At 39.5% G+C, this 21,151-nt stretch overlaps 1 protein-coding gene across 1 annotated transcript in view; it reads left to right on the top strand.

Annotated features, from left to right (window-relative positions):
* ZNF827 (zinc finger protein 827) overlaps positions 1 to 21,151 on the top strand; it is a 276,108-nt gene that overhangs the window by 69,414 nt on the left and 185,543 nt on the right. The window contains exon 5 of the mRNA XM_069105468.1: positions 20,211 to 20,432. Coding sequence (XP_068961569.1) covers positions 20,211 to 20,432 — 222 coding nt within the window. The remainder of the gene's footprint in view (positions 1 to 20,210; positions 20,433 to 21,151) is intronic.

Genomic DNA, 21,151 nt, shown 5'->3' with positions numbered 1-21,151 from the left:
CAGCAGAGCAGCCATTGAACTTGAAGACTTTGAATTCCCTTTCAGAAACCTGCTACTCATGAAAGTCATTTAATCCCCTTGGGCCTCAGTTTCCTCACCTGTAAAAAGAGGAAGATGCGACCTCTAAGGTTCCTTCAAGCTCTATGATTCTGATGAAACTACCTTTATGTATTCAAACTTAGCAAAAAAGCAGAATTTGCTTTTCTTAGAAGACTCTGTGGGGCCTGAGACCAAAGGTTAAGGGTAGAAAAAGTAGGGCTGGGTAACTCCATGAAGGGTAGATTTGTATTTGAGAGGCTTAATCCCTAGAAATGAAAAACGGATGCCTGGTGGTACTCATACTGAGTTCAGATGTGTTTTTCTCAAAGAAGTGCGCGGCGTCATGCCTTAAGTGACTCCAGACCTCTGCTGGGGCCAACAGTAGATAAGAGGGCTTGTTATGGCTGCCTGGAGCATAGACCTCAGTGTAGAGAAGCAGAGGGGGAAAAAGCCTCCTCAAAATCAGAAGAAAGGGAGGGAAGGGGAAGGGCTGCTACCCAAACCTCAGTATCGTGAGCTAATGTTTTTCAATTAGCAGCAGACTAGGAGCTGTTTACAGTTCAGCAGACTGATATATCTTTGCCCACTGATCTATTGGCATCAGAAAACAGATACAAAGACGTACTATTTATGCAAAAGACCTGTGCAGTTATTTTATGGTGACTTACTAGAGGTCCAGGAACCTGACTTGTATGCTCTGTTGCCTAGCAACATGTTATAAAGTCACAGGGGGAGTGAGATGCATCTGTAATTTTTTTTTTGCGCATATTTGGATGTAAATGGAAACTTGGTGAATGTGGCAGTGCTACCCAAGGGAGGTGGTGTTCCTTTAAAAGGAAAGGAATATGTTTTTCTGGAGGGATTTGCATCCAGCCACATAGTTGGTGGTGTTTTGCCTCCTGATAGGGCTTTGATTGAGGTGTGGAATGCAGTGAGTGGTACCTGGCAGTTTCTGTGAATGCCTGTTTCCCAGACCAGGAGGCTAAATTTCCCTGGCCTGCTGCCCGAGTCTTCAGCTCTTCCTGCCATCAGAAGTAGTAGACTGGTTGTTCTTTCTGCAGGGCCCCATCTCTTGGCCTCATAACGGCGCTATTGTTCTCCTGCCGAATTTTCAGCTGGGCTCCCCCAGTGCACCTGCTTCGACTCTAGGGTGCAGCTGTTGGCTTGCACAAAGTCTGTGAGTGGCTGTGCCAGTCAGACCACTGTCTGTGCAGACTGGAAAACAGTGACAAATTCAAACATGCGGGTACCTACTTGTTCCATGAAAAAGGGGGGAGGGGGGAGCACACCAAATCCAAGGGGACAGGCTCTCTCATATTAGCACTGATCTTGTTCCTTGGTTTTAAATTGAAGTTAAAAAAAAAAAAAGATATCACTAATGACATTATATAAGGTTAAAATTTGCAGCATGGGAAACCTTTCCAAATTGATCCCAAACTCCCACGTTTTTAGATATGTTGGCTTCAGTGACAGTCCCTATGACAAGACAAATCAGATTCCTTCCCTGGACTAGCATTTGTTCCCCCTTTCTCCCAACTGGACACACATTTAGTTTTTTTCCTCTTGTATCCCTGGAAGAGGAATGGCATTTGCTAGAAATGATATTTCTGCAGGCCTAGCTGCTCTTAATTGACCTGAAGCAGGACACTGCTGTCCTTCCTCCAGTTCTCTAGCTTTGGGGAAAATGTGATATGGTGATTTGAAATAAGGGTTGGAGCCTTTGAGATTCAGATCTGTATTCCTAATTCAACACTGTCATTCTGGAATCTACCTTAGGGGCACAAGAGCAGGGGTAAGAGTAGGGAGAGACTCATCCCTGAGGTGAGTGGCTGACTGGATTTAAAGCAGGCCACTACCATGGTTTTGTGCTTACCCATAAGCCATTGCTCTTTCTTGTAAAGCAATGTTTTCTTTACTAGTTCGTGGTGCTCATATGAATGAAGGCATCTTTCAGTACTACCAGTATTTTCTCCTCTACTGTAAAATATTAAATAGGAAATTACATTTGGTAGATGTGGCCAACTTTGGGTATGAAAATGGATTTCATTTTCTCTATTCTGCTTGAAAATCTCCCCAACCTATTTTTTAGCCCAGAATGTTCCATTAACTACATCATTCTTGAAAACGATATCAATAGGCTTGATTTCCATCTCTATGCCTCAAATCTCTGTGCTTTCCAGGGCCAAATTAGTTCGGAATTGCTGTTGTGAGCATAAGCCTAATTAGACCTTTTTTCACCAGTGAGCTATAGTAGTGGTTGCTCTACCTTCCGAGTCCTGGGCATCCTCATTGCACTTACAGGATAGTGTGTTTAGGGCTGATCTCTTCTGTCCCCTATCCCCCACTGAAGGAGAGAGAGGGCAGAGTGACATCTTGTGATGTGTGTGAGAGTGAGTCTAGGGGGACAAGAAGTATGAACCTGGGCCAGACTCACTCCAAGATCCCAATGTTCTTCCTTTTGTAGCAACATAGAGGCAACAGGAGGGGTATCTGATGGGCTTCATTAGAATGTCAGATACTATAAGGCCCATCATGAGCTTCAGCATCTTTTAAAGTTCAAAAGATGTAGAGAAACGCATCTTAATTGTTGGGTGCAACACCAGAGGTCAGTTTAAAACTGCGTTTGGAAAGCCCTCTATCATCTCTCTTTCTGTAAACTATGCTTTTCAAGACATAAAATTTTATTCTCACTCTCCAAATTGTATCTTTGCAGTTGACAGAATCTTGGCACATTGACTGTCAGGCTGGAATGGCTTTTTAGTTCCCGGTTTTCCAAAATAAAAGATACAAATGATTTCAGCTATTTTAAATCTGGAAAGTGGCACAAAGGAAAAAAAAATGAAACCTTCCAGGTTGTGTGTTTTTGACAAAAAAACAGATCTTCTCAATTTGGGAAGATGGTGGTTTTCTTTTGGGCAAACATCTGGTCACTCAGCCTCAACATGGTGTTTTCAAAGCAAATGGTGAGATCATTGTGGCATAAAGTCTTGCCCTTGGATATAGGAAGATCCAGGTTCAAGTCCAGTGTCTGATACATACCAGCTGTATGACCCTAGGCAAGTCATGTAGCTCCTAGTGACCCAACCAGCTTTTTTTTTTTTTTCCTTTTGGAGGGCAATTGGGTCAAGTAACTTGCCCAAGGTTACACGGCTAGTTTTTTTTGTGTGTGTGGGTGTTAAGTGTCTGAGGCTGGAACCGAACTCTGGTTCTCCTGACTCTGGGGCTGGTGCTTTACTCTCTGTACTACCTAGCCACCCCCAGACAGCTCTTTAAGATCATTGATGAAGGGAATTTCCTCAGGTTATTCTGGGGACTAAGGAAATCAGAAGTCTGGTAAAATAAGAATAATAATGTAACTGAACCCTAAAACAAATGAGGACTAGGCAAAATGGTGGTCAGAAAGTCACAGAATTGGGAAATAGCTAAGAGACTTTCCAATCCAATTCATACCCATACAAGAATATGCAACAATTGGCTATTTAGCTCTTCTTGTTGCAGGGGAGTTGCCTCCTGAGGCATTCCATTCCCTTTGGGGATAGCATGAATCTTAGGAAGTTGTTCCTCATGTCTTGCCTCAATGATCCCCTCTGTGTCTTTTATCCATTGTTCCTCCTTTGGCTCTCTAGAGTCAACAGAACTAGTCTACTACCTGTTCCACAGAAGAGTCCTTCAGATACCGTAAGGCAGCAGTAGCATCCATCATAAACTTTTTTTTGCTTCTCCAGATTAACTGCTGCCAGTACATTCAAAAGATCCTCATGTAGCACAACCTCCTACCTTTGATCATCTTGCCATCTTGGTGGCCACCCTTTGGATTCTCTCTTGCTTAACACTTTCCTTCCCAAGTTCTTGGCTCCCCAGCTGATCACAATAGTCCAAGGGCAGTATGACCCTTTGGGACAGAATGCTGCCCTGGTACTGTGACCTTCCTCAACCTGGACACTTTTTCACATGATAGAGGAGTCAAATATTACATTAGTTTTTTTTCTGGCCATGTCACATTGTTGAGTCATTGAGTTTGTGGTCCACTAAAATCAGACCAGATAACACCTAGACAGATCTCCTCCAACTTGAGCTGGGAAATTAGATTTTTTTTTGAATGGAAAATTTAACTATTTAACTAGATTTAAAATGCAGCTGTAGATTTATCCATAGTTGGCAGACCTTTTGTAATGTATGTGTTCCATGCAGAAACCTTTTAGTGGAACAAAAATCTTTCATTTGCATTTCTTCCTTCTAGAATTCAGGGTTTAAAATAGTATCAATTTTGTGTATATATATATATATATATATGTATAGATTCAGGGTTTAAAATAGTATCAATCTGCATATGGCTATACCAGTACCTTGGCTTTGGTGTTGGAGGAGAGAGAGAAACAACTACGAGATTGTGGCCATGTCACCATGAGCTCACTAAACAATGTTAACCATCTGGCAGGCCAATGAAGTGCTCTGGCTTTCTATGAATCAGCTCTATTGAGGGAACTTCTTCCAAGTGACTGGCCTCCTCGTGCACTGACCACATGCACTTCTGCGCAGGCCTCAGGGAGATCCTGGTGGAGCTCCCTCCATTTCCATGCTCTGGTCCTGCTTCTGCCAACTGGGTGATTCTTAACAACATCCACCTTCATCTTTAGCTGCAACTTCTCTTTCATTGTGGCCATATCTTTTTTAATGGCCATTCCTTGATTATGTGGCTAAAACTTTATGTGTAAGAAGATGTATTTAGAGACTTTATCAATGTAGGTGGCACAGTGTAGTGCAAAGGGTACTAGACTTAGAGTCAGGAAATTCTGGGTTTGAATTCTGCTTTAGATGCTTACTGGCTGCGTGATCCTGAGCAAAGCACTTAACTAGTCTGGGCCTCATTTTCTTCATCTTATAAAATGAAGAATTGCATTTGAGGGCTTCAAGTCTTTTCCAAGTGTAGGAAGGAAGGAAACAAGCATTTATTTTATTTTATTTTGCTTTTTTGGAGGGGGAAAGGCAGGGCAATTGAAGTTAATTGACTTGCCCAAGATTACACAGCTAGTAAATGTTAAGTGTCTCAGGCCAAATTTGAACTCAGGTCCTCCTGACTCCAAGTTCGGTGCTTGAAACAAGCATTTATTAAGCACCTGCTATGTGTCAGACACTATGCTATGTACTTGATAAGTACTATCTCATTTGATCCTCACAACAACCCTGGGAGGTAGGTCCCATTATTATCCTCATTTTGCATTTAAGGAAACTGAGGCAAGCAGACATTAAATGACTTACCCAGTTTCACAGAACTGGTAAATATCTGAGGTTGGATTTGAACTCAGATCTCCTGACTAACACTCCATACGCTGTGCCAGTTTGCTACTTTTAATCCCCACATCTATGATCCTATGAGTCTCCTTTGAAATATGCTAAATATAGGGACTTATGACATTCTCAGAAAGGTTTCTTAGTCTTCTCCATTGAGTAGTGTATCATAGTTGGCCAATAGAAATCCTACAAAATTTATTCATTCATTTACTGAAAAAAGATTTTCTAAGCACCAGTTTTGTGTAAGGCACTGTGCCACTTGCAGTGGGACATAGGAAGAAGACAGCATTAAGCTGAGGCATACCGGGACAGAGGTAATTAAAATAGAGAGTGAGGTTGGAGTTACATACACCTCAGATGAATGGGATCTTTGTTAGCTGTTCTAGAGTGAAGGAGTAGCAATACATATATACAGAATTCAGACTCTGACTGCTTTGTCTGTTGTTACAAAGCCAGCCAGATTTTCTCAGCACCCTGTCCTCTCTTTGATATTAAGTTAGATGTGTTCAGTTCAGAACATCATGAATGCTTTTAGGTCCACTAGGAATTTTGCTAGTAATGTGTCCTGTCCAACAATAACCTGGGGTAGTATTGCCCCTGACATTCTATCTTTGTCCCTACAGCTGATCCCTGAATCAGGAAGACCCAGGTTTGAGTTCTGCTACATCCTGGCTGTGTGACCCTGGACAGATCACTTAACCTCTCTATGCTCTGTAAATTTCTAAGTTGCAAGAGTAGGCCTGCTCTGCCTTGGAAGTAGACATTCCCGCTTCCCCAGGACCTTCTTGTACTGAGGAAATCTCAGGTGGTGTCCAAAATACAGATTACTTACCCAAGTACCAGCTTAGGGCTAAGCAGTGCTAGGTTGCTTCTTCTCCCCATAGAAGTACTTACAATTTCTTTTTTACTCTGTCTTTAAAATATTTTTATGTCTTCTCTATAGAAATATCATGTAATTCAACTGAATAAGCATTTTGGATCATAGATTTAGATGTGAAAGGGACCTCCATGTTCATCTAATGAATGTAAAACGAACCCCCTCATTTTATAGTTAAAAAATTGAGATGAAGAGAAATTAAATGATTCTTCCATGTCCTCAGCTTTCAAATCCATCTATTCTTTCTGAAGCCCTCAGGTGCCTCCCACATACAAGAAAACATGCAAGTCACTGGGAAGGAAGGAAACAGCATTTATCAAGTACCTACTCTCTGCCAGTCACTGTGCTTTGAAAATATCCTGTTTGATTCTCACAACAATGCAGCTGAAGAAACAAAGGCAGATAGGTTAAGTGACTGGCCCGATGTCACAGAACTAGAAGTGTCTGAGGCTAGATATGAATTCAGGTCTTTCTTACTTTCATTGCTCTAATCACTGTGCCACCTAGCTTCACTGGGGATGCAAAGACAAAAGAAAAATAGTCCTTGACCACAGGTTGCTTATTTATTCCTGGGAGTATGTGATATTTATACAGATAAATAAGTATCGGATAATTTGAGGAAACAGACAGAGACAGACAGAGAAGCAGACAGGCAGACAGCTAGAGACAGAGAGCTAGAGGAGGATCAGGAAAGGTTTCTTTTAGGAGCAGAGAAGTGCAGAGAAGTTCCCTCCTGAGATGATCTCTTGACAGTGAGAAGAGCCTGTTAAATAAGAAAAGTAGTCTTAGAAGAAAGGGAAATAGTGATTTATCTTAGATGAGAGTAATTTAATTTAAAAAGGGGAAATATAATAAAATTTCATCTAAATTTCCTCTCCACCCCCACCCTCACCCCCACACAAATTTTGCTTAATCTTTGTTCTCTTATTCACCTATGCTCAAAACTTCATTTTTGACTCATTTCTCCCCTAAATTCTCCCATAGTCAGTCACTAAATCCTACTACTTTTGTCCTACATATTGTATCTCGAGTCCATACCTACTGCTCCTCCCATTGCTGGGCTAGTCATCCTTTTACACCTTGATTGGAATGGGAAGACCCACCTCCATCTATCTTGTATACTACCACCATATTAGTCTTTCTGAAACTTTCATCATTGTCATTTCCTTGCCCCAAACCATATGGATCAAGTCCAAATTCTTCTACCTGGTTGTTTATTTTAAGGCTATCTATAATCCAAACTCCCTCTCCCTATCCAACCTCACTTCCCACTATTCCCTAGCATGCAATTTCAACTTCAGCCACATTTGTGTGCCCTCTGATCTTCAAACATTCTATGAGCTTTTTTCCTTTTTCTGCATTTCCTCCAATGCTCTCTTCTCCTCCCTCCCCCACCCCCCCACCTCAGCTTTTCCAGATCCTACCAGGCCTTTAAGACACAACTCAGGTTGGATTTCTTGTGTTCTGAGAAGTCAGGGTTTTTAGAGGCTATGCTACTTGCCCTCACATAGTAAGTTTGAAAAATGGAAGACTAATCTCATGAAGTTGGATTGTCTCTTGGCGGTGTGTCTATCTGATTTTGGCGATTGGTAATGTTGTAGGTTTTATTTTATAGACACTCCCCTCCCAGCTACCACTCCAAGTAAGACTGACCCTAAGTATGAAAGAGAAAAGATAACGCATTCAATTGAGTTTCTTATGTTTTCCATAATTTGAAGTAAAAATAGAATGTTATCTAACTAAACATTCATTATTTATTATAAATACAGTAAAGAACAAGTATAATATAATGCAAGATTTTTAAAAAATACAAATAGCAAGGTACAAAATGAAAAGAACTTTTTTTTTTAACTATTTAACTTTTACAATCCCTGCTTAATTAAACCTTGCCTTACTTTTCTATTTCCAAGAGACCTTTTACTTTCTCTCATCTACAATGCATCCAGGTGTTGAAAAGCCCGACCTGTCCTTAAAAAAGCTGCCTGCAGTTTGGGTGATAAGAGTTTTCACCATCTACTATCACCAGAGTTATTGATAGAACAGTAGCTTCATACTAATGCTTAATTCATTAAAAAAATTTATTTACTTTTAGTTTACAATATTCAGTTCTGCAATCCCTTGAGTTCCAAATTTCCCTCCCCCCCGCCCCTAGCCTCCCTCCTAATCCCCCCATGGCGACATGCAATCAAATATAAGATCTACAAATACCTTCACATTAAACATTAGTCAAGTTGTAAAGAAGGATTATAACCAATGGAGTAAACAACAAGAAAGAAGAAACAAAGCAAAACACAAAAGAGAGAGAGCAAGTCATTTGCTTCAATCTGCATTCAGACTCTAGTTATTTCTCTGGATGTGGACATCCCTTTCCATCATAAGTCTTTTGGAGTTGTCTTCTAACCTTGTGTTGCTGAGAGCAGCCCAGTCTATCAAATTTAGTTGTCAGAGATACTATGTGTCTGTAATTGTGTATAAAGTTCTCCTGGTTCTGCTCTCCTCACTCAGCCTGATGCTAATTCTTACTAAATGGTTATTCCTTCTCAATGAGAATTACTTTATTAATCTCAAGGAAGACTTCCCTTCATCCCTTATTCCTTGATCTTTCCTGGTCCAGGTCAGAAATATTAAAAAAGAGGTAAAAGAAATCATGCCACAGCTGTTTTATGCCATTTCCCCCTCCTCCTTTCAGCAAAGTTTGCAGTCACCCAGTGATTATTTCCTTCAGGAAGAAGTTACCTTAGCAACCAACTTACCAAGTCCCTCAACTTCACCCCCTGTCCCCCCAATGCTTTTATCTGTGCTCAGTTAGCATTGAATTGCTTCTTTGCTCAGTCCTGCAGTGTTAGAATCTGCTTTGTAAAGGAGTCAAAAAAACACATCCGAGCAAAAAGAATAGTTTTTCAACAAGGTTTACAGGGATCTCCTCATGGAGGGCTTAAAGAGTTTGGTGTCCAGGGACAGTGTGACAAATGGTAGCAAGTAGGGTCTATTTGTCTCTTAATTACAACTAATTAGCCTCTTAGAATTGGAAAAGGGAATGCTATTCTCCCTCTGGATAACCCTTTCCTAACTTTTGCCCCATTGTTTATTCTCTTGTATTTTAGTTTAGCTCCCTGTAATTTTAAAAAGTTGATTTTTTTTGGAGGGGGGAAGGCAGGGCAATTGGGGTTAAGTGACTTGCCCAAGGTCACACAGCTAGTAAGTGTTAAGTGTCTGAGGTCGAATTTGAACTGGGGTCCTTCTGGCTCTAGGGCCAGTGCTCTATTTACTATATCACCTAGCCACCCCTGTTCTTTAAGATGGTAGTCTTGCTTTCATGATTTTCTCAATTTATGACAAGAGAATGCCTTCAATGCTGGGAGGATCTGGCTCAGTAAGAGAAGGAAGATGGCAAAATGAATGCTGTCTTGATAAGAGAGAGCACCTATCCCATCTCATCCTCTGACACATAGCCAAAGCCACATTTCTGGAATTGCTCAAAGTAGTTGTTCTAAGATACTCTTACCAACTAGTCTTTAGCAATCTAAGAGAGTTGGTGGGTAGGGGAAGAGTTATTTGTAAGAACAGAATAAATGAGACATACAGTTTCAGTGAGCCAGTCTATAGCTATTCCCTTAGCAAATTCTGAAAAAATAAAGAAAATTGCTCTTCAGTTCACATATTTCTGCATCTCTAGGTTTTTGGGGTTTTTTACACTAAGATAATAAAAAGCTGGCAATTATGCAGTCATGTCATTAATTTCAAAGTGTAGGTTTCATAGTGCTGCTGTCAGTATAAATATTTCTGATCACTTAGAGATCTATTTGCAGGAATGGTAGCCTTCAGAGGGGCATTTTCATACTTTACATCTAGCCTTTTAATTGTGAATTAAGTACAAAAGGCAGTGGGATGGTGAATTAAAGATTGGCCAAATAAGTTTCCAGCATCCTTCCTTATATATCATGAGATTCATTTCAATTCTTCTGGTAGGTTGCTAGTTTTATGCCCAAGGATTCTTTGATAGATCAGAATGAAAACAAGGTACTTCCTGCCTTCCAAATTTAACAATCCAGAGGGGTACAGTTTGTCCAGTTTTGTTCTATGACCTTATCCAAGAAACTTCCTCTTATGGGTATTGGAGTCTTTAGAGGAATATTATCAGCCTACTTGGGGTTTTCACACAACTCCATCTCCACATCTTTTGGACTTTGCACTGGCTGTTTTCCCATGTACAGAGTGTTCTCACTGGATCCAACTTTTAGAATCCCCACCTTGCTTTCAGACTCAGCGCTGACACCATCCCACCAGGAAGTCTTTCCCAGTCCTCCCAGATGCTACTGCTGTCCCCTCGAAGGTTACCTAACATCTACTCTGTATGTGCTGATTTTATATGTGGTCTCCCTTGTTAGAATGTTGACTCCTTGGGGGCATGGTCATTTCTGCTTTTGTTTTTGTTTTCCCTCCCCTTGGCTTAGCACAGTGTCTAGAACATAATAAATGCTGATTGATTGATTATGACAGTGACCCAGGTAGTTAGCAATTTTAGTTTTTAAAGTATCAGAAGTATTTCTCCAGATAGACAACATTCTAAACTTCAACTAAGGGTTGGACTTAGATACAAATTGTTTACTCCAATTTTAGGTGAATCTTGTGAAAAACCCTTTTAAATGAAGTTCAGAGTAGTATAATGGCTCTAAATGGCTCTTTTTTTTTTTTAAAAGCAATCGGGGTTAAGTAACTTGCTCAAGGTTACACGGCCAGTTATTTCTGGGTGTGGTGCTGAGTATCTGAGCCCAGATTTGATCCAGGTCTTACTCGCTGAGCCACCTGGCCACCCCTAAGCAATTGGGGTTAAGTAACTTGCTCAAGGTTACGTGGCCAGGTGTTTCTGGGTGGGTGCTAAGTGTCTGAGCCTGGGATTCAGGCTCATCCCAACACTGGAGCCAGTGCTCTTACTCGCTGTGCTACCTGGCTGCCACCTCTCTTAGGGCATAGTAGAGCCCTTTGTATCCTTCCATATTGTAGGGTCATTCCCATTTAAGGTCATGAAAATTTGATGTTGATCCATTTTGAAATCTTTGAAGATTTAAAGAGAATATATATATATATATATATATATATATATATATATATGCATATATTTATTTATTTAGACCTTCCAGAGTCTTTATTTTTCTCTGTGAACTTAATGATAGATTTTTTTTGTTTTTGCTTTTGTCTAATTCTACAGATCACTCTCCTTCTAAAATAATAAAGAACCTAAAACCACTTAAATGTTCTCATTGCTTCCATATAGTCAACACCTTCTCTAGAAATTAGGATTTTCTTCCAGTATTCTTGTAATTTGTAATTGTTTTCCAGTCCTTGCTCTAGGATTTAACTAGGAAAGAATATTTTACAGTGAAAGAACAATAAAGGAAAAATAGAATAATCACAACAGAGATTTTATTTTGAAAAATGAATTATAGTATCACAAAATGTGAGGGTTGAAAGGGACCTTAAGAGGATCAATGCAGTCCAGCACTTCATTTCATGAAGGAGAACACTTGTTCTGAGAGGGAAAACCTGTCCAAAATCACATACCTAGTAAACAGCAGAGTCCAAACTTGAAGCTGTGGATTATCTTTTCACTGTTTCCACTGTTCTTCTCCACTCCTTTCCCCAAGAGTGAGATAAAGTGATAATATTAAAGCACATGTCCATTTTAAGCATTTCCATTCTCTCTTTAAGAGTTCACTCATTAGGAGTCTATTTAAATATGAAGCAACTGGGAAGAGCAGGGTTATTCCCTTGAAAGTGTGTTGGCTTTTAAACCCATGGTTCTGGAGGCAAATAAGAGCCTGGTTTCTGGGGCAGTGCATTTCTCACTTGACTGCCATCTTCTCTGTATATATCTTCCTTGTACAATATGTTATCTTCCACCATTAGAATGGAAGCTTCTCGAAGGAGCACTTAGCACAATGTCCAAGTAAGCACTTATTTAATGCTTATTGACTGACAGACTGACTTAGTGGGGAGGTCCATTCCAGCTATAAATCTTTGACTCTATGATCCCATTCTGGCAGGAAAACCATAGATAGAACATGCCATGTTTCCTTCAGGTGATGGTGTACAGGCAACCACACTGGCATCCCCAGGATGGCTGCTAGCATGGGTTCTTAGATCTGCTTTACTAGGAAAGACAGCAGTTTAAGAGGTCAACAATCTTTTTTTAAAATTGCATTCACTAGTTCAGGGGAAAAGTCAGCACCCTGAACTTCAGAGAAAATACAAGCAGAGAAATGAAGATCAACAGACAGGGCTCTGACTGCCTAAATTAAAGCAATATTGCTATACACTTTACATACATCCCTGGATCAAGAGAGCCTTTACATCTGAGCAGTCAGGGAGTTCTGAACATATGGCCTCTCAGAATCTCAACCAGGGAATCACAAGATCCTTCTCAAAAGCGAGACCCCAAAGCAAAATACCAACTCAGAGTATATATACACTTCTCAGAGTCAGAAGGCATCACAATCCTCATGACTCAGTGCATAATTAGGTATTAGCAAAAGATGTGAAAGCCTTCCTACAAACAAGCCTCCCTTAAGCAAGCTTCCCTTAGTGGACTCCACATGAAATCTATTAATGGGCAGGGAAGATCTTACACCCCATTAACAGTACATATGGTCACTGTTCTTAGGATTATAGATTTATAGTTAGACGGAATGAATGCTAGTGGTCATCCAGTTCAGCATCCTTAATTTACAGATGAGAAAAAAGAGGCCCAGAGAGCTTGAGCTACTTGTCCAATGTCACCCAAGTAAGCACATAGCAGATCTGGGATTTGCTTTCAGGTTCTTTGAACATCAGACGCACAACCCTTTCCCCTGTACCATATTATAGCAGGCAGCTAGGTAGCACAATTGATGGAATTCTAGGTTCAGAGTCAGGAAGACCTGAGTACAAATCTGGCCTTAGACACTTAGCAGCTGTGTGAACCTGGTAAAGTCACTTAACCTCTATTTGCCTCAGTTTCCTCATATGGAGATCATAATAGTCCCCATTTACCTCCCAGGGTTGTTGTGAGGATCAAATGAGTTAATAAAAATACTTAGAGTGCCTGGCACATATTAAGTGGTATATAAATATTAGCTATCTTATTAATATTATTATGGTGCTTGTCAGAGGTTGGGAAGGTTTACATGGCCAAAAACAATTCCAAGAAAGAAAGTAACTTCAGAAGCACCACTCCCATTTGAGAGATAAAGGATTGATCTCCATGGACACATTTCTCATTCTAATCCTGTCCCTGATAACACTGTTGCCAGAGGGATGGATTCTAGAGTCCTTCTTGAAGTTTTCTGCATCTTTTCCATCAGCAGTGATAAAGCCTAATGAGAAATGTGGTTGCTCCAAAGGCAGTTGAATTGTGTTCTATGTTGTTCATCATAGCAAAACTCCAAAGCTTAATCTTGGAAGGTCCTGTCGTGAAGGTTTTGATCATGCCCATAGTGGCCTCCCCAAGCATTTCCAGTGATTCTTGCTATGATATATTGGGAATTTCAAGTTATCTCCAGAATTTACCTGCAGGTTGTTTGGAAGCCTATTACTCATATTTCATTCATTATAACATTTTAATTTCATTACAATATAGAAGTCTGATCTTGAGAAGCAAATAGGTAACAAACATTCATTCTGTTTCTGTATTTTGGGAATCTGGGAGAGAGAATTAGAGAAGTTTTCAGGCCTGTCTTTAGGCTTTAGAGGTTGAGAAACAAATTTGTTTCCCTTTCTGATAAAAATTTATAATTTACTTAATTTACTAATCTAGAAGGGGGCTCTTAGAAAATATTCTACCCCAGTAACTGCCAAAGTCTTATCAAAATCCTCTTCCTCAAACAGATAAAATGAAACAAGCCTTATCAAACCAAGTAAGAACCCATCAGGGATTATTTTTAAGTATCTTCACTGTAACAAGGGGTCAGTCAAGCAGGGACTAATTGGCCATTTGTCAGGGATATCATAGAGGACATTTATGCTTGCAAGTTGGACTAGGTCGCCTCTATGTTACCTTATAGCCATTTTAAGTGTTTGGAATGGAGTTGGGAGGGTCAGACCTATGATTTCTCAGTATGAAAACTCTCTAACTGAAGTAGATTGACAATTTCTCATTAATATAGAGTCCCGGGGAGCTGCCTGGGGGTACTAAGATGTGGTACAAAGCTATGATTTGTTCATGGTTATGCAGTTATTATTTGTCAGAAGAAGTATTTAGACACAAGTCTCATTCATTCTGAGGTGGCCTTCCATTCACTATGCTGTGCCTGTTTCACTTTCCAACCATAAAATTCTTTTGAAAATGGTAAGTGATGTTATGAGGTTAAAATAGATTTGCTTACCTTTCACCTGCTTACCTTTTTTCCTCCCCTTTATGGGATTGACCAAGTAGGTGAATTTCTGACACTGTAGAAACAAGTTCACTCGATTTTGTTCTGTTCTGTGACTATATTTGCACCTTTAATTCCAATCCAACATCTTTTCTTTTTGCTTTTACCTATCTTTCTTTAGCATCCATTTAAAAAAAGTTGAGTTTCAAATTCTTTCCTACCCACCCCTCCCCCAGCCATTGAAAAGGTAAACAACATGATATCAATCATATACACAAAGTCACACAAAACATTTCCATTTAACAATGTTGCAAAAGAAAAAAAAAGCAAGAAATATTAAAAAGTGAAAAAGTATGTTTCAGTCTGCACTCAGAGTTCATCAATTTTCTCTCTGGAGGAGGATAGCATTTTTCATCATGGGTCCTTTAACATCATCTTGGATCATTGTGTTCATCAGAGCAGCTAAGTCTTTCACTCTCAATCAAGAGTGAAACAATACAATATTGCTATTACTGTGTACAGTGTTCTCCTGGTTCTTCTCACTTCACTTTGTGTGAGTTCATATAAGTCTTCCCAGGTTTTTCTGAAACCATCCTGTTCATTTCCTTTTTTTTAAATTTAATAATTTTTTAAAAATTTGTTTGTTTACTTTTAGTTTACGGGATTCAATTCCACAGTTCCTTGAGTTTCACATCTTGTTACCCTCCCTCCCCTCCCCCCCATGGCGGCATATAGTCAAGTATAGGATCTGTAAATGCTTTCACATTATACATTAGTCAGGTTATAAAGACGGATTGTATCAGATGGAATGAAAAATGGTAAAGTGGACATAAAACCAAACAAGAAAAGGAAAAAGATCAGGTATTTTGCTTCCATCTGGATATAAACTCAGTTCTTTCTAGTTCTTTCTCTGGATGCACACATTTCTCTCCATCATGAGTCTTTTGGGATTGACTTATATCACTGTATTGCTGAGAAGAGTCCAGTCTACCAAAGTTGGTCATCACACATATGTTGTGTCTGTAATTGTGTACAAATTTCTCCTGGTTCTACTCTTCTCACTCAGCATCAGTTCGTATAAGCCTCTCCAGGTAAATATGAAGACCGTCTGCTCCTCGTTTCTTATAGAACAATAGTATTCCATAACATGCATATACCACAACTTGTTCAGCCATTCCCCAATTGATGGGCACCCCCTTAATTTCCAATTCTTTGCCACCACAAAAAGATCTGCTATAAACATTTTTGTACATATGGATCTTCCTCCCACTTCTATGATCTCTTTGGGATATAACCCTAGGAGTGGTATTGCTGGGTCAAAGCATATGAAATTATTTATAGCCCTTTGGGCATAATTCCAGATTGCTCTCCAGAAAGGCTGGATCAGTTCATAACTCCACCAGCAATGTATTAGTATTCTAATTTGCCCACATCCTCTCCAGCATTTGTCATTTTCCTGTTTTGTCATCTTAGCCAATCTGACTGGTGAGATGTGGTACCTCAGAGTTGTTTTCATTTGCATTTCTCTAATCAATAATGATTTAGAACATTTCTTCATGTGCTTATAGATATCTTTAATTTCTTTCTCTGAAAACTGCCTGTTCATATCCTTTGACCATTTATCAATTGGGGAATGACTTGTATTCTTATAAATTTGACTCAGTTATCTGTATATTTTAGAAATGAGTCCTTTGTCAAAGACATAGGTTGTAAAGATTCTTTCCCAATTTCCCACCACCCTCTTAATCGTGGTTACATTGGCTTTGTTTGTACAGAAGCTTTTCAATTTCATGTAGTCAAAATTATCTATTTTACATTTTATAATGTTCTCTAATTCTTGCTTAGACATAAAGTCTTTCCCTCTCCACAAATCTGACAGGTAAACTATTCCTTGTTTTAGGAGACTGCTTACAGTATCAACCTTTATACCTAGATCATGCACCCATTTAGACTTGATTTTGGTATATGGTGTTAGATAATGGTCTATGCCTAGTTTCTGCCATACTATATTCCAGTTTTCCCAGCAGTTTTTGTCAAATAGTGAGTTCTTATCCCAAAAACTAGGGTCTTGGGGTTTATCAAACAATAGATTACTAGAGTTGTTGACTTCTGAATCTCGTGTGCCTAATCTATTCCATTGATCCACTCCTCTATTCCTCAGCCAGTACCAAGTAGTTTTGATGACTGCTGCTTTATAATACAGATTGAAATCTGGTATAGCTCGTCCACCTTCCCTAGCATTTCTTTTCATTAATTCCCTTGATATTCTGGACCGTTTATTCTTCCAAATGAATTTTGTTACTATTTTTTCTAGCTCTATAAAGTAGTTTTTTGGTAAATTAATTGGTATGGCACTAAATATATAATTTAATTTAGGTAAAATTGTCATTTTTATTATATTAGCTTGACCCACTCATGAGCAATTGATATTTTTCCAATTAGTTAGATCTGACTTTATTTGTGTGAAAAGTGTTTTGTAGTTGTGGTCATATAGTTCCTGGGTTTGTTTTGGCAGGTAGATTCACAAATATTTTATAGTGTCTACAGTAACTTTCAATAGGATTTCTCTTTCTCTCTCTTGCTGTTGAATTTCACTGGAATTATTTCTTCTTTGCACCAAGAGTGACAGGAAAAAATCTCATGCAAATCTCCTCTCCCTCCCCTCTTTCCCTCTAAAATGATACTTTTGGTGTTTCTTCTCCATAGGGTCCTATGCTTAACTGGTTATTATTCCCTCCTTGCACCAGAACCAATGAGGGAAAAGCTCATGATTCTCATCTCCCTCCCTTCTTTTCCTCTGCTATATTGTTTTTATGCCTCTTTGTGTGGCATAATTTACCCTTTTCCACTTCATTCATTCCCTTTCTTCCATTGCAGTCCCTTTGTAGCCCTTCATAAGATCTTTTTTTTTAAATCGTCATTTTGTGTGTTTTATACTCATACCTTCTACTTGTCTATTACCAGTACGGTCTTGTCAAATAGCAGGGTGTGTGTGTGTGTGTGTGTGTGTGTGTGTGTGTGTGTGTGTGTGTGTTTGTGTGTGTGGTGTTTGTGTGTGTGTGTGTATTTTCCTTGTTTACCTTTCTAAGTCACTGTTGCATCTCGTAATTGGAGGTTGAATTTTCCATTGAGTTCTGGCTTTTTTATCAGGAAGGTCTGGAAATCTGTTATATATTGTTGAATAACCATCTCTTTGCCTGGAAGAATATGCGCAGTCTTGCTGGGTAGGTGATCCTTGGTTGTAACCGGAGCTCTTTTGCCTTCCGGACAATTGTATTCCACTGCCTCTGATCTTTCAGTGTAGAGGCTGCCAAATCCTATGCGATCCTCACTGTGGACCCTCAATATTTGAATTGTCCCTTTCTGGCCACTTGAAGTATTTTCTCTTTTATCTGGTAGTTCTGGAGTTTGGCCACAACATTTCGGGGACTTTTCAGTTTGGAATCTCTTTCAGCAGGTGTCCAGTAGATTCTCTCGATTTGTATTTTACCCTCAGGTTCTAGTATTTCAGGGCAGTTTTCCTGAACGAGCTCTTGGAGAATGTTGTCCAGCCTCATTTTTTCATTATGATTTTCTGGTAGGCTTATGATTCTCAGATTATCTCTCCTGGATCTGTTTTCTAAGTCAGTTATTTTTCTATTGAGGTATTTTACTTCTTTTTCTAATTTTTCATTCCTGTTGTTTTGTTTGACTAATTCTTGCTTCCTCATAGAGTTATTTGTTTCCATTTGGTTGATTCTAGTTTTTAGCAAATCATTTTCCTTGGTTAATTTTTGGAGTTCCTTTTCCATATCATACACTTTTCTTTTTAGAGAGATGTTTTCTTCATTATAATGTTTTTCTAATTGTGCAGCTTTGGTTTTGAGAGAATTATTCATTTCGTCTTCTATCTCTCTCATTTGGTTTTCAAAGTTCCTTTTGATCTCATCTAGGAGACCCTTCTGTGCTTGGGACCCATTCCCTAATGATGTTTTAGCGGTGGGTGTGGAGTCCACATTGTCTCCTTCTGAGTTTGGTTCCTCCCTCTGAAGATAGTAGGACTCCAGAGTCTTTGTCTTTTGTAGTCTGCTTTCTACCCATTTTGAGGCAGGGTCCTAGCCATGCCCTTCCTCTAGGTATCCCAAGCCTTTACTGTAGAGGGTTTTGCCCTGGAGCAATAGTTACTATGTTTTCAGGGCCCGGGGTGGGGGTGGAGGAGTTGGAGCAGGTGAGGTTCACTCTGTCATCCTGGTCTTTGGAGGTCCTGATAGGGGCTTTTTTCTTTTTAATTTCCAGGCTATGGAGTGGTAGTCCCAGGAGTATTTGCTGTTCCACACAGGGGCCCCTGCATATGATTCTTACTTCGCTCTTTCCAGTCCCAGCCCTTTGGTGATAGTCCTGGTAGTGACCCTTGGGGTTGGTGGGACGACTTGCCCCTCCCCCCCCCCCAGTTGATCAGGCCTCTTCCAGGCATTCCTCTGTGTCTGTGGGCTGCGCCTTCTGAGCATGCCTCAGTTCATCATTTCTTATAGCAAAATAGCATTTTGTCACAATCATATACTACATCTTGTTCAGCCATTCCTCAATTGATAGACATCCCCTTAATTTCTGATTTTGACATAATGAAAAAAACTGCTGTAAATATTTTTATACCTATAGGTCTTTTCCCTTTGATCTTTTTGGGGTATGGACCTATTAGTGCTATTGCTGGGTCAAAGGGTATGCATAGTTTTATAGCCCTTTGGGCATAGTTCCAAATTGTTCTCCAAAATAGTTGGACCAATTAACAAATTCACAGTTTATAAGTGTCCCTATTTTTCCACATCCCATTCCACAGTTGTCATTTTCTTTTTCTGTCATATTAGTCAATCTAATAGGTGTGAGGTGGTACCTCAGAGTTGTTTTAATTTGCATTTCTCTAATCAATAATGATTTAGAACATTTGATAGTTTTGATTTCCTCTTCTAAAAACTTCCTAGTCTTATCCTATGGCCAGTTATCAGTTGGGGAATGACTATTTTTGAGTAATGAGGGCTTTGCCAGCCAAATATCTTGAAAATGTTGTCTACAAAGTCAGAGGTGGATCCCAACATGACTTCTGGAAGAACAATTCAAACTCTGTATGACCTATTGATGATAGATTAGTAGTGCCCTCTGCATTTAGAAAGACATCATTTTATTTCTCCTTTTCTGTTTGGCTAATTTATTCATCACTCTATCCTGTCACTGCCCTCCACCCCTTTGTAGTTGGTAATATTGCCCCCTCATTAATACATTAGGACATTTTAAGGCAGACAACAGCTTGTATGGACTATTGTCTACATGGTCTTTGACTCCTAGATTTAACCTGTTAGCACTAGAAGGAAGTTTAATAGCATTCACAGGAAAGAAGCCATTCAGAAACACAAGGAGAAATTGTCCAACGTTTTTTGAGCTGGCAACACCTCTGAAATTATTAAATCTCCAAAGGCTGAAAAAAGCACGAACTTCCCACTTCCCTCCCTTAATGGAACATTATTCTGATATTTCGACTGTTCTGATTAAGTCCTAGCTTCCCCTAGTTCCTTACTGTTCTTTGTTTAGGGCTTTCCCCTCCCATGCAGTTCTAGCATTTCTTTGGTTTCCCTTTTTATTTGTTTACTTGTTTGCTTTACTTTCATCCTCTTCCTTGACAGCGGCAAATCAGAAGGAGCCCATGACTCTTACATTGAAAGTGAAAGAGGAGCCAAAGGATGAAGAAATTCTAAGTTCATCGTTGCCTCAGTCCAGCTATGTGTTCAGGCCAGGATCTGAAGTGTCAGCCCCAAGCCTCCCCGAGGACATGATGAAGCCACAGGAAGGACTAAGGAGGGATATATCTGTCAAAGCAGCATCCGAGCTTCTTATGAAACTATCAGGTATTTCATTTGTTTTAAAATAATCACATTCTGATACATGCACAAATGTACAGTTATATGTGTATATATGCATATGTGTATATGTACACACATGTATACATATATGTAGACTATTTGTGCCAGACTTGTGATAGAGCTTTCTGAGCCAATATTGATTTGATCAACCATGGACGGACACGCTGTACCTTGACCCTGGTGTAGTGATGTTGAACCAAGGACAACAACCAACTATATATACACATGCCCATATATACATATGTATATGTATACATTTGAACTCATAAGCCAACTAGGGATGCTTCCTGCTTAAGGTATAATTAACCCAGCAGCCACTACATTATCACATCATGGCATTTGATTCAAGAGTTATCCCATTACTGACTTCAGTTTCTTCTTTGAGATGTGCATGTGTGTTCATTTGAATATGCTCACTGTGTAATTTTCTCAATATAGACTGATGCAGTTCTGTGCATATTTGTACAGTATACAAGTTCTGAAAAACCGTGCTGGTTGAGAAAATATCTGTAAACCGAACTAGGATTCTGATTGCATGCAAAGAACTTGTAGGTTTCAATCAGCTATTGTTTTCTATAAAGGGAGCCTTTTATTTTAGTTTTTAGGTTTTTCATTTTAAGTTTTCCTTCCTACCTCCCTCCCTCCTTTCCTTCCTTTTTCCTTCCTTCCATCCTGTTTTGTTTTTTTTTTAATTAGTGAACTTC

This window comes from Petaurus breviceps, unplaced genomic scaffold, assembly GCF_028583685.1.
Source record: "Petaurus breviceps papuanus isolate PSGF00001 unplaced genomic scaffold, PetGlider_PUasm1.0 76, whole genome shotgun sequence".
NCBI lineage: Eukaryota > Metazoa > Chordata > Mammalia > Diprotodontia > Petauridae > Petaurus > Petaurus breviceps.
This window is presented reverse-complemented; position numbering and strand designations above follow the sequence as displayed.